Source organism: Pleurodeles waltl, chromosome 8 (genome assembly GCF_031143425.1).
Source record: "Pleurodeles waltl isolate 20211129_DDA chromosome 8, aPleWal1.hap1.20221129, whole genome shotgun sequence".
NCBI classification, from domain to species: domain Eukaryota; kingdom Metazoa; phylum Chordata; class Amphibia; order Caudata; family Salamandridae; genus Pleurodeles; species Pleurodeles waltl.
The window spans coordinates 1,388,293,207-1,388,306,729 of NC_090447.1; the positions used below are offsets into that span (position 1 = coordinate 1,388,293,207).

At 46.8% G+C, this 13,523-nt stretch overlaps 1 protein-coding gene across 1 annotated transcript in view; it reads right to left on the reverse strand.

Annotated features, from left to right (window-relative positions):
- Positions 1–624: 624 nt before the first annotated feature.
- Positions 625–13,523, reverse strand: part of LOC138249236 (pannexin-1-like) — a 195,078-nt gene continuing 182,179 nt past the window's right edge. The window contains exon 6 of the mRNA XM_069203208.1: positions 625–2,635. Within this exon, the coding sequence (XP_069059309.1) occupies positions 2,580–2,635 (56 nt within the window). The 3' untranslated portion in view covers positions 625–2,579. The remainder of the gene's footprint in view (positions 2,636–13,523) is intronic.

Here is a 13,523-nt window from a genome sequence, read left to right on the forward strand (position 1 = left end):
ATGAAAGCTCTTGTTCCAGACGGAAATTTGCTTTGCATTCAGTCTGTAGGATAGGTGCAGCAGTTTACTATTAAAGACGTACACAAAGGGGGTCATTCCGACCCTGGCGGTAAAACCCGCCAGGGCCGTGAACGACGGAAAGCACCGCCAACAGGCTGGCGGTGCTTTCCTGCCCATTCTGACCGCGGTGGTAAAGCCGCGGTCAGAAAAGGGGATCTGGGAAAAGGGGATCTGGCGGTTTCCCGCCGGATTTCCCTGGCTGGGCTGAACCTCCATGGCGGCGCTGCGACCCCCTTCCCGCCAGCCTGTTTCTGGTGGTTTTTACCGCCAGGAACAGGATGGCGGGAACGGGTGTCGTGGGGCTCCTGGGGGCCCCTGCATTGCCCATGCCACTGGCATGGGCAGTGCAGGGGCCCCCTAACAGGGTCCCAGCATGATTTTCACTGTCTGCATAGCAGACAGTGAAAATCGCGACGGGTGCAACTGCACCCGTCGCACCCCTGCAACACCACCGGCTCCATTCGGAGCCGGCTTCTGTGTTGCAGGGCCTTTCCCGCTGGGCCGGCGGGCGCTCTCTTGGCGGGCGCCCGCCGGCCCAGCGGGAAAGTCTGAATGGCCCCCGCGGTCTTCTGACTGCAGAGCTGTCATTTGGCGGCGTAAGTTTGGCGGCCAGCGACCGCCAAACTTAGAATGACTCCCAAAGTGTCTCCAGCACGATCAGAAGGGACAATTGTTGAGAATTAACATAGAAACATATTATATTTTTTGCTTATCCACTTTTAATCTATGGCGCTTCCTTCTCTGCAATGCCGGAAAACTGACTGGCTAAATATATGCGTATGCTATAATTATGCATGCACATGCATTTGCCGTCCTGGTCGAAACACATACATATATAGAAATAATATCTGGCAAATCAATAGTTAGTTGTACATCTGTACCAGATGCAGAAATATGTCAAGTACTGTGCCAGATTACGTGCAAATACATATAGATTCAAAGTAAACAAAAAGACAGGTAATACTATGCCCAGCTCATCACTGCGTCTTACACTATCCACCTACTACTTGCAGTGGTGCAAATAGTGACAGCTGGCGGACTTTGATAAAGGATGCTCAGCTTGTAGTAAGAGTGGATACTACAAGGATGTCAGCATTGAAGGTGAATTATCTAATCCTCCCCAGTGACCGCATGGGTTATGTTGGCTCACCTGGCTGGCAGGAGAGTATCCCATCTGCCCAGCTGTTCTGCACCACTCTCTCCTGCAGCTGAGTTTTCAGGTGTAGCGAGAGCCCCCATTTCACAGAAGAGATATCTCACTATTTGCAAAACATTTTAGTCACATTAGCAGTAACCTGACTGCTTCCAACCTGGATATCACCAAATTTAGCCCCATGCTTAGCTGATTGGAACTATTGTATAATTTGGCGGATAGAGGTATGGCAGTCAGGGTGACGGAGTAATTTTCCATGACAGCATCTCTGCTCACCAGATTATGAAATGACCACCAAACCAGTGGTCATTTCTTATAGCATTTCCATAAATTAACTTCACGTAGGTTCCTGTCAAAGCTTTTGGCAGTTTGACGCAGGGCTCTGTCAAGCATAACGGAAGAGTAAGGCAAACTGTTTTTTTTATTTTCAAAAAGAAAATGCAGACACAGGATCTTCTTGAAAATAAAAAAAGACAATGCTTCCCTTGCTTGAAGAGTCATCTCCCATGACGGGGGAACATTTTTCAGTTTCCAATGTGCCTTACTGCCAGGATTTTCCTAGCAGTTATGGGCAGCGAAAAAACTGACCTCTAATTCAGATCATCTAAATTAGGTGGGCAGAATCAGAGGTCAACCTCCAGTGGCCCTTACTCCATTGGGCTGTCAGAGGGGTTTAGTCACTGTGGAGACAAAGTCATTTCTGCTGTGATCAAACCAAAGGTCTGCTTGCATTCAAATCAAGTGGATAGACCAGAGCCTTGGCAGTATGGCTACTTCAATGCAGCTGTGATGTAGTATCCATACAGCCAATATATAAATCAGGTCCATAATCTTTAAAATATAATCATTAAAATATATTCATTAAAAAATAAATGGAATGAATAAGAAGATTTATTTCATTTGAAATTATATGAAATGAAAGTACTGCTATCTCAGGATGCTGCCACTATGAACTGTACCTAGACCTAAAAGATTACTCTTCAAGCAAAGATGGAACAGATTTGTCAGTTACCAGACATGCATTGCTGATCCAAGCTTTCTTTGACAAGAAGGTATTAAAAAATATGACTATGATTAATTTAAAAGGCTTGTTCAATGACAGATGGTATGAGATGTCCTAAAAAGAAGGACATCAGCTACAGATATTAGGTGAATTAAGACCGCATGCATTATTTAGACTTGAAGGGATACCAGATTCCTATGACACTAGTGGTCTTAGCCACCCAGAGTAATACTCAAGCTGTCCAATAAGGATGTTGAACCAAACACTTTCAGCAGGGCAAAGACAGTGCATAGGGTCCTATCCTATGGCTTTCACGAAAGTTCAAGTCCAATGAAGGAGAAGTCAATAAGAATCTACGAGCCTCTAGTGAATCTTTTTATCTTCTTTGGAAGTCTGTACGTCATTGGCTGTGGATACATCTGCAAAGGCAAAAAGGACAGAGTGAATTTAGTTACCAAACTAAACACCTAAAACATAACTTGATTCCTTGTTTCCTCCATTTTAGGTAAGGCATTTAATAAGAATGATATGTTAGACATCTGTGGACGAGTTAAGTAACCTGATTGTCATTTTAGTTCCAATGTCATCTCATCTTTATCTTTAAATAACTTTGTTTGCCTGAGGCCACGTTACCGGATATCCATGCAGCACTATTAATCTATGTATTGCTTGGCCAGCAATTTTTGTTTTATTGTATCGTCGTTCCCTACAATACCAGTCCCAGAGATTTTATTTACTTGACTTGGGTACAGTATGGCCTACTTTCTGGTCTCCTACCCATGTGATACATATTGTGACTATAATCTTGCACTGCGCCCTTGTGACTCCAGCTCCACTCAATCCACAACACATTGTTTTCTTTTTTGCAAATTGTATGATGCACTAAGGAAACAGTTTCTACCCCCACTACTTAGGTTTTTGAATATCAGAAAATGTTCATAAATTTATCTCAGCCCCCGTAAGACTAAAGAATATGGTGGGGATGTAATGCTGAGGTTTCTGGTGATGATCTACTATGCACAACAATGATGTATTTATTCAAGTTACTGTGTTTTTTATATTGTTATTTTTATGTGCAATTTGAAAATTGGCTAATTTTGATAAGGTATGTGTATACGTTGACGTCTTTCTTAATACAATTCTGCTCTTGATGATTTTTATGTTGTGTATTCTTTTATGGTTTTTATGAACCAAATAAAGATCCTTTGATTGATTGATTGTATTTTATTGAATGTACTCGGTTTAAGTCAGTGCTTCACAAGTTAATGTGGTCATAGGGTCACTTTTATTTTAGCGCATTGCACGTTAGCCTCATTTACGGTTCAGCCTCACGATCTCTGTTCCGCTACTATTCTCAAACAATGGATCCAAATTTAGGCCCATTGCAGAAGCTGACACCATTCTCCTATCCATCAGACAACAGGGAGAAGGTGTGAGCTTACAAGCACAGCCCTATGTGTTTCACACACTTCTGCTTTACTTCATGCTGAAGTACACCTACAAGTTTGCTGCAACATGAGTGATGTAGCCATACAAGCCTCAAGCAGGAAACATTAAGCTCCCAATACAGGCCATACTGTACACATGTTCATTGAACCATACACAAGAAAAAAGTCGCCACTAATGCAACAGCTCAGGATTGTGCTTCGGTCCGCACCAGTGGTATGGAACATTACATCAACCTTACAATGAAATGTGATTTTACTACAGCATGGATCAGGGCAATAACGGACCACTTGTTTTTCAGTCAACAGCAGTTAGCTGAAGTTAGTAATCTGTTCAGCAAACACACTATTAGGTAAAGTGTAAAACCAAACTATCTACCTTGATTTGTATACTTCCAGGGCAAAGGCTTCCTGCTTGACTGGTGGATAACCAAGTACCAGATAAATGGAAGGTGGATACAAACACAATCAATAATAAAATAGTTTTATGAACTGTGATGATGTCATATATTCTAACAATGTTTTGCACTTGATGAGAGCTCTTACTAAAGCCCAACAGTAACTGTTTATAGGTCTGTTTGAGATACACTTTTGAGAGATTGTTTGCCAAGTAACATTTACCATGGTATATTTACTGGTACCAAACTTTGGAATGTTGACCCTACTTTACAGGCTGTGTTCTTGACTACTCATTTTCTTTCTATGTCACAGGTCTACATCTTTTTGCACCCCCCAGAGCAAAAGTCATTATATCACTTGTTTGAGGTATTTGCAAATCATGGGCAGAGAGGCAGGATGCAATGTTCCCTTCGGTTACCAAAAACGGAAAGTAGAGCAGAAAAATACAAAGATGTAAGTTATTGTAGTGATCGCTCCGACACAGGAAAGAATGATATTATCTTTATTCCCACACCCTCCTGCTCCCTGGAGTCACAACTACCATAGGCACTCAGTGCGGTTTCAAGCCCAAACTTTTGAACAGAACACTACATATGTCACAATAAATCAAGTCTTATGAATACCACATCTCCCTTTGTTACCTCAGAAAATGATACAACTCTTTAACCAAGATAAGCATAATAACAAATGATGAAAACAATAAATAACAAGCTAAATCTGTCACCACCCAAACTTTTGTGGAGCTTTTACTCTTCTGCCTCTTTCACATGGCACAACTTGTTGAGCGTATTCATCATGTTTAACTCCTTCACAAAACTCCATACCTTGTACCACCTGATCCATCACCACCCATACGTGTGTGGAGCTTTCAGTCTTCTGCCACTTCTGCATGGCACAACTTGTTGAGCATGTTCATCATGTTTGATTCCTTTACAACACTCCATACCTTGTACCACTTCATCCAGCACTCTGTACACCTTAGATAAATTCCACCAATCCTTTCCTTTAATTCTAATGATATTGCGAGAGAGGGTCCACCCCAACAGGCGGACCAAATTCAGGTAACCCTTCAGGCACTTTATGCGGATGCTTAAATCTGATAAAATCACAAACCTGTACTCTGGGTGCCTTACCTCTGGAACTGACATCCAAACTCTCCTTTCCTTTCACAGATAACAGAGTCTCATTTCATAGTCTATGTTGCCCTCTGGAGTGGCCCATAAACCCCACTTCATCATCCAGGCAGGAGACTCTCAAACAAAACAATCCTCCTTCTCGTCATCTCAAACAGACTTTTGCCAGAGACAAGATTAGGTGTATTTACGATGAGCCCACAGCATACTCTGAATAGCCTTTATAGCACACATACTACTGCTCTCTGTGCATTGTACACACTCTGCCAACATGCAATTTGTCTGTTCCGCTCGGGATGATACAAAGCAATTCTGCAATGGACATTGTTAGATTATCTGAAAAATTCACCCTTTTCTTTAGATACAAACTTTGCCCCATTATCAGACACTATGGGCCAGATGTAGCAAATTCCCAAATTGCGACTTGCAATTTGCGAGTCCCTGCGACTCACAAATTGCAAGTCGCAATTTGGGATGGAGAAAGGTGTCTCAGACACCTTCTGCGAGTCGCTATGGGGTCGCAAAGCCCCACCTCATTAATATTAATGAGGTGGGTCGCAATTTGCGACCCCATAGCGATTCAGGGCACTCACGGGGATGGAGGCCTGCTGTAGTCAGCAGACCTCCATGTCCGTGACTGCTTTTAAATAAAGCATTTTTTTTTTTTTCAAAGTGCAACCCGTTTTCCTTAAAGGAAAACGAGCTGCACTTTGAAAAATAAACCGAAACCTTTTGTTTCGGTATTTTTCAGGGCAGGTAGTGGTCCATTGGACCACTGCCTGTTCTGAAAAATAATTTTTTATGCCAGTCACAAAGGGGAAGGGGTCCCGTGGGGACCCCTTCCCGTTTGCGACTGGGTTACCATCCACTTCAAGTGGATGGTAACTGCGAGTCCATTTGCGACCGCATTTGCGATCGCAAATGGAATTACATCGCATTGCGACTCGCAAATAGGAAGGGAACACCCCTTCCTATTTGCGACTCGGAAATAAATTTTGCGAGTCGGTTCTGACTCGCAAAATGCATTTCTACATCTCAAAGTGGCTTTAGCGACTCGCAAACGACGATTTTCGCCGTTTGCGACTCGCTAAAGCTTTCCTACATCTGGCCCTATGGCCCTCATTCCAACCCTGGCGGTAAATCCCTCTTTCCGCCGTGCAGAAGACCGCCAACATACCGCTGCGGCTGTGGAATTCCGCTACAGGTATTACGACCCACAGCTCGGAATCCGCCACAATACAGACACCCACACAAGTCCGTCACACCAAAGGTCAGTGATAAACTGGCGATACCAAAACCAACACTGTCACGCGAACAGAAATACGCCCACAGTATCACGACCCACGAATCAACGCAGCGGTCTTTCAACCGCGGTATTCCATTGGTGGTACACACCGCTGCGCTCAAAATACACACACATTTACAAAACACAACTGTTGCGTAGGCTCTCATTATTCTAATGAGACTACTGGATTTTGAGCAGCAAGATCGTCCACAGAGTGGGGGACTGAGTCTGATCCACGGTGGATGACACTTGTTGCTCCAAATCCAGGCTTTGCTTCGGCTATCTAGCAGTGCCTCATCTCTCCCAAGAGGCAGAGACGATTGGGCAGCCGAGCCATGACATATTGGTACTTCTCAGGGAAGTCGTGGTCACTCAAGTCACAACCGGTTCTCTCATACACAGTGCGGTCTCATATATAAATGACAGTAAAGGCAGTATAAGTTTTAAAGATTGGTTTAAAAAAACAACTGCATTTTGGATAGCAAAGCGTGAGCTGCAATAACCAGAACTACACAACACAACAATATTACAATAGTGACGATGAGAGTGAAGCATAAGAATAATGCTATCATAGTGCCACTAGAATCAATGGACTATTCCCTATCTAAATCATATTTCGAGCACAGCATGTTAAGCTACATTCCTGCCTTTCAGGTTCCCCCGGGAGGACATCAACCCTCATACGTAAACAAAGGCCTGTGATCTGCATCAGCATCTGCAGCGGAGCATTTAGCATACAGTTGTGGTTCCCTGGCTAGAATCTTCCTCTTGACGTGTACTAGGACTAGAAAGTGTTTTTATAACTAACACAGCAGATGTTCTAAGAAAATGTCCCTTCGTAAGGATGTGTATTTTCTGTGAATGTTGGAGACTAAACTTCTACCACATTTACCGGCAATGTACCAGACTGTAGCCTTGACTGAAGCACAGGGTGATCAAGAATGCGTTGTTTGAGAACACAGTCCTGAACTAAGCAAAACAGTTTGATAGAAGAAATTAAAACAAGACCGTAAAACTGGTTATTGTTAAAATAACAGTGGGAGCTGAATAAAATATATCTAGGTCAAGGTGCACAGCGGCCTGGTGTATTAAACTAACGTGCATGGAGCTATACTTAAAATGGTTACACAACACAACCACATTGGAAAATTCGAAATACACACACCTGATACACATACACACACCACACCCACACACCCAATTCAATATAAAGCACACACCCACATCACCCACAAACCCTTACTACCAACATTTTTAAAGAAGGCCAGAGAGAGAGACTACCTAAAACAACACCAGCATCCACAGACACACCACACCATCACTTACACAACATCCACGCACCTCAAACAACACACACAAACACATCCCCTCACACATCACAACAGACACCACCTCACACATCACCCACACCACATCTTGTCACCACAAAGACACCCCAGGTTTTCTGAGGAGGAGCTCAGGGTCATGGTGGAGGAAATCGTCCGGGTAGAGCCACAGCTATTCGGATCATAGGTGCAGCAGATATCCATTGCTAGGAAGATGGAGCTATGGCACAGAATTGTCGACAGGTTTAACGCATTGGGACAGCATCCAAGAACACGCAATGACACCAGGAAGAGGTGGAACGACCTACGAGGTAAGGTATGTTCCGTGGTATCCAGACACCAGATTGCTGTACAGAGGACTGGCGGCGGACCCCCAGTTCCTTCCGTCACAACTATCAACATGGGAGGAGCAAGTCTTCGCAATTATGCACCCTGAGGGCCTCGCAGGAGTAGCAGGAGGACTGGACTCTGGTAAGACATATCTTTACTACTTTATCCCTGACACCCCACCTGCATGCCATCACGTACCGCCGCCCTTACCCTCACACCCATCACCCCAACAACCCGTAGATACCCCACTAACACAACCCACACATCCCAAAATCAAGCTCTGCGTTTAACACAATGCATGGACACCCATCACCAGAGCATGTCCAGTACAGATACTCACTCATGCCCCAAAATCACCAATCACACAAGGACCAAGCCAATAATGCAAGCACAGGAGTAGAGGGTCACTCACCCATTGCACAAGATGGCATACACAGATACAATAACTATGCATTTACACCCCAACAGGACCCATACCCAACGTCACTGGACAGGAGGTGCCAGACATATCCAGTCCCCCCACAGAAAAGACCCACAGTGATGACAGCAGCTCTGCAAGCCTGGATCAAGATGACCAGCCCAGCCCATCAGGGACCTCGGGACAGTCGGTTCCCCTGACACAGTCACAAACCACCACAGAGCCTCCCCCCTCGGGAAACACCAGCACAGTACCCACCCAGCGGGCCCATCCCTCTGTCCCCAGGACAAGTCAATCAGCAGTGTGTCCACCACTACAGGGAACCCAGGCAACCCCACTAACACAGGACGATCAGGGACCTGGGGGCAGTGGGCACACGGTTCAGGGGACAGAGGCACAGGATAACAGGGAAGCTGGGAGGACTGCTGTGCGACAGGGGGAGGACAGGCCCAGGGAACCCACTCTCCACGAGGCACTCTCCAACATCATGGGAGCATACCACCATTCCGAGGAGACCATGGGCATGGTACTGGCCAAGTTTCAGGAGATCCAGCGGCTGCAAGAGGAACACTACCTGGGGATCAGTGAGGAATTGAAGTCCATCAACACCACCCTGGTCACCATTGCAGGGTTGCTGGCAGACCTTCTCAACACCAGGAGGGACACAGTGGCACACCAACGGGCCCCTGACACTAGCCTGGACGATGAACAGCCCTCCACCTCCGCCGGCGCTAGTGGTCAGGAGGCACCGCCACAGGAACAACAGGACACCAGCACCCCACCCCCTGCAGATGGAGAACCACCACACAAACGGTCCCTGAGATCCAGGAACAAGACAGAGAACATTGCCAAGACCCCCGCCAGGAAAAAAGAACCCCCTGAATGTCACCCTTCTGTCCCACTATGTCACCCTGTCCATCCTTAAACTGCCATTGCTCCACTTCCTATGCCCCTTTGGACAATGCACCTGTGAAACAAATAGACTGGACTCTGCCATGAACATACCTCCACCATCCCCCCAGCCTATTTTACAACTCCCTCCACTTATTTGCACAGGAATAAACACACTTCAATCACAAAACAATCTGGAGTCAGTCTGTGCTTTCACAAATGTGTAATTGCAATATCTATAGAATATAGCAATGTCAATTTACTTGTTCACATACCAATGTAACAGAGCTGTAGGCCAGGAGTAAACATAGCAGAGGGCACAAAGTGGGACCCAGATCTGTGAAATGGAAAGTCAAAGTGACAAGTCAGTGTCCATACACTGAGTGAAAATGGCAGACTTATTGTAGCTCCAACAATAGTATGAGATGTGGGAAGCAGTTACATCTTCTTACCTGTGTCTCACTGGAAGTATTGCATGATGATGTTGTTTCGGTTGTCGATATCCTCTTCTTCTGCCTCCTCTTCTTCACTGTCCACAGGCTCCACAGCTGCCACAAGACCACCATCTGGCCCATCCTCCAGCAGAAAAGGCACCTGGCATCGCAAAGCCAGGTTGTGCAGCATACAGCAGGCCACGATTATCTGGCACACCTTCTTCGGTGAGTAGTATAGGGAACCACCTGTCAGATGGAGGCACCGGAATCTGGCCTTCAGGAGGCCGAAGGTGCGTCCTATTATCCTCCTAGTTCACCCATGTGCCTCATTGTAGCGTTCCTCTGCCCTTGTCCTGGGATTCCTCACTGGGGTCAGTAGCCATGACAGGCTGGGGTAACCAGAGTCACCTGCAAATGTCGAGTGACAACTGTTAGACACACACTAACCCTTAGGGACAACCCCATACCCAGACACCTATGTCAACTGTATTGGGACCTTGCCCTCACCTATTAGCCACACACAGTGCCTCAGGAGTTGCCCCATCACATAAGGGATGCTGCTATTTCTCAAAATGTAAGCGTCATGCACAGAGCCAGGATACTTTACATTGACATGGGAGATGTACTGGTCTGCCGAACACACCATCTGCACATTCATCGAATGGTAGCTCTTCCGGTTTCTGTACACCTGTTCATTCCTGCGGGGGGGGGGGGACAAATGCCACATGTGTACCATCAATGGCACTAATGATGTTGGGAATATATCCCAGGGCATAGAAGTCACCTTTCACTGTGGGCAAATCCTTCACCTGAGGGAAAACGATGTAGCTGCACATGTGTTTCAGCAGGGCAGACAACACTCTGGACAACACGTTAGAGAACATTGGCTGGGACATCCCTGATGCCATGGCCACTGTTGTTTGAAAAGACCCACTGGCCAGGAAATGGAGTATAGACAGGACCTGCACTAGAGGGGGTATCCCTGTGGGATGGCGGATAGCTGACATCAGGTCTGGCTCCAACTGGGCACACAGTTCCAGGATTGTTGCACGATCAAGTATGTATGTGATTATGATGTGTCTCTCTTCCATTGTCGACAGGTCCAACAGGGGTCTGTACACCGGAGGATGCCGCCATCTCATCACCTGCCCCAGCAGACGTGCCTTATGGAGGAGAACAGCGAGCAGAGAGTCATCCAACACTGAGGTATCACAATGTGTAAATTGCAGAAACGTTAGTAATCCGCTATGTGCCGGTATCTGTCTGTATTCCTGGCCTAGATAGGTGTGAAGCAGTTTTTTTCCATGCCATGTGGCCCCCTCAAATGGCGGCTGCCTGACCTGTAAGGTGGGACAATGGAATATGAGGAAACTGCGCTGCCGTTGTACACTGTAGCGGTGGGCGGTCGAAGACCGCAGCGCAATTCTGCATTGGTTAACAATGGGCCCTATGGGTCGCAGGAGCCAATTACAATGTATGCCGGTGGTCACGGTACGCACTGCCGCGGATGTGACCGCCATTTTCTGTCTGTTCACTCACTTGATACCTGACCTTCAACAGGAGAGGACCTAAACTGCAAGTGCTGCTGTGAACTGTGTCTGGAAGCGACAATGGCTACAGTGTCTGGGGAAAGGGCCCCTGCCTTCACTTCAGAGGAGTTGGAGAAACTAGTGGATGGGGTCCTTCCCCAGTACACGCAACTGTACCGTCCTCCAGACAAACAGGTGAGTACACTGTGAGCATGCTGCATGGGCAATGCCTGCTTTGAGTGGTGTGGATGGAAGATACATGGGGGGCTGAAGCCTGCATGTGCGGATGGTGAGTGTATGTGCGTCAGGGCATGGGTACTGGTTGGCAATGACTATGATGGTCCGGACGGGTGAGTAATTTCCTTTCCCCCTGTACCATTCATCTAGGTCAGCGCCCACCAGAAGAATGGTATTTGGCGTGCCATCGCCAAGGACGTCCGGACCTTTGGGGTCTACCACAGACGGAGCACCCACTGCGGTAAAAGATGGGAGGACCTGCGTCGCTGGAGCAAAAATACGGCGGAGGCCCAGCTGGGGATGGCCTCCCAACGTGGAAGGGGTGCCCGTCTCACCATGACCCTCCTGATGTCCCGGATCCTGGCAGTGGCATCAGGCTTTGCACTCCTGGATGGTGGATAAAGCAGTGGGCAAACCACCCACTGGAAAGACTTGAGCGACTGTGGCTTTGCACTCCCCAGGATAAAGGAGTGAGCAAACCACCCAGTTGAGAGACTTGAGAGACTGTGGCTTTACACTGCCCAGGATAAAGCAGTGGGCAAACCACCCACTGGAGAGACTTGTGAGACTGTGGCTTTGCACTCCCCAGGATAGCGAATGGGCATGGAGCCCCCTCGTGCAGCAGTGCCATCGTGACTTCATCTGGCTGAGGTGCCCCCCCCACCCTCCCCCTGAGGTGCCTGTATATTTTCTGTCTGATGGCCCAGCAGTGTTCTCTCCGTTTCCAGTCAGGTATCTAGTGTGGACTTCGCCCATGCATTTTGGGCCCAGTGGTCCACAGACAATGATTGGTACACTACTCAGACTTGTGTAGTTGGTGAACATATTTGTATATACTGAATTTTGACTATCTGATTTTTCATGATTACACTGGTTACAATCATTTCCTCTTGTCCTTGCATTCTTCCAGGGGTTCGGGGGGGTGTATATGTAATGTTGCTGCATGTATTTGTGTGTATGTTGTTGTGGGTGAGGGTGGGGTTGGGGGTATTGCGTGTTGCGTGTGTGTGTCACTCTCTTCCCCCCTCCCCTGTGTTGTAGGTGCAGTACTCACTGTGGTCGTCGCTGCCGCCGTTCGTACTCCTGTTATATGAGAAGATACACCAACATTGGTAACACCTGTAGTTCGGGCTCCATGGCGTCCTGGTTCCTCGTTGGGTGTTGAGAGGTGAGTGTTTTCCCTTCTGTGTACTGTTTCCGCCGTGCTTTTGATCGCGTTGGTTCCGCCCCGGAAAAGGTGGCGGATAGGCGCCTTGAAATACAATGGGTGGTACTTTGTCTTCCGCCTGTCTGTTGGCAGTGACCGCTGCAGTGTTTGTTTCTACTGCCGTGGGAGTCGGAGTGTTAAAGTGGCTTTGTATGTTGGCGGTTTTCGCCATTGGTCGTGATTCAATTTTTTTCCGCAGGCCTGTTGGCAGTATTACCGCCGCTTTAACACCGACCGGCAGGGTTGAGGGCCTATTTCTTCGGAAAAACAGACTCTTGCAAAACGTTTTTGAAAAAAACTTCATAACACCCGCTGTGTTAGGGTCTGCCATAAACTGCACTACCCACCATTTGTTATAATAATATCAAGGACAACTGCAAATTTTTATTTCCTGGGTAGCACATGAAAAGGGCAAATGAAATCTATAGCTAGCTTCATCCAAGGACTCTCAGGTAAGTCCACAGGTTGGCTTGCAGTGGTGTACGTTTTCATAACCTTATCATTAGTACAACACACCTCACATTTTCTTACCACTGCGGCAATTGGTACACCCATTGAAGGCACTAGAACACACTGCAGAGCCTCCGCTTACTAATCGTTTGGCCAAGATGACTGTCATGACCTGAATTAACAATGTGTGATCTCAAACCGTCAGGTTGGATGAACTTATCCCC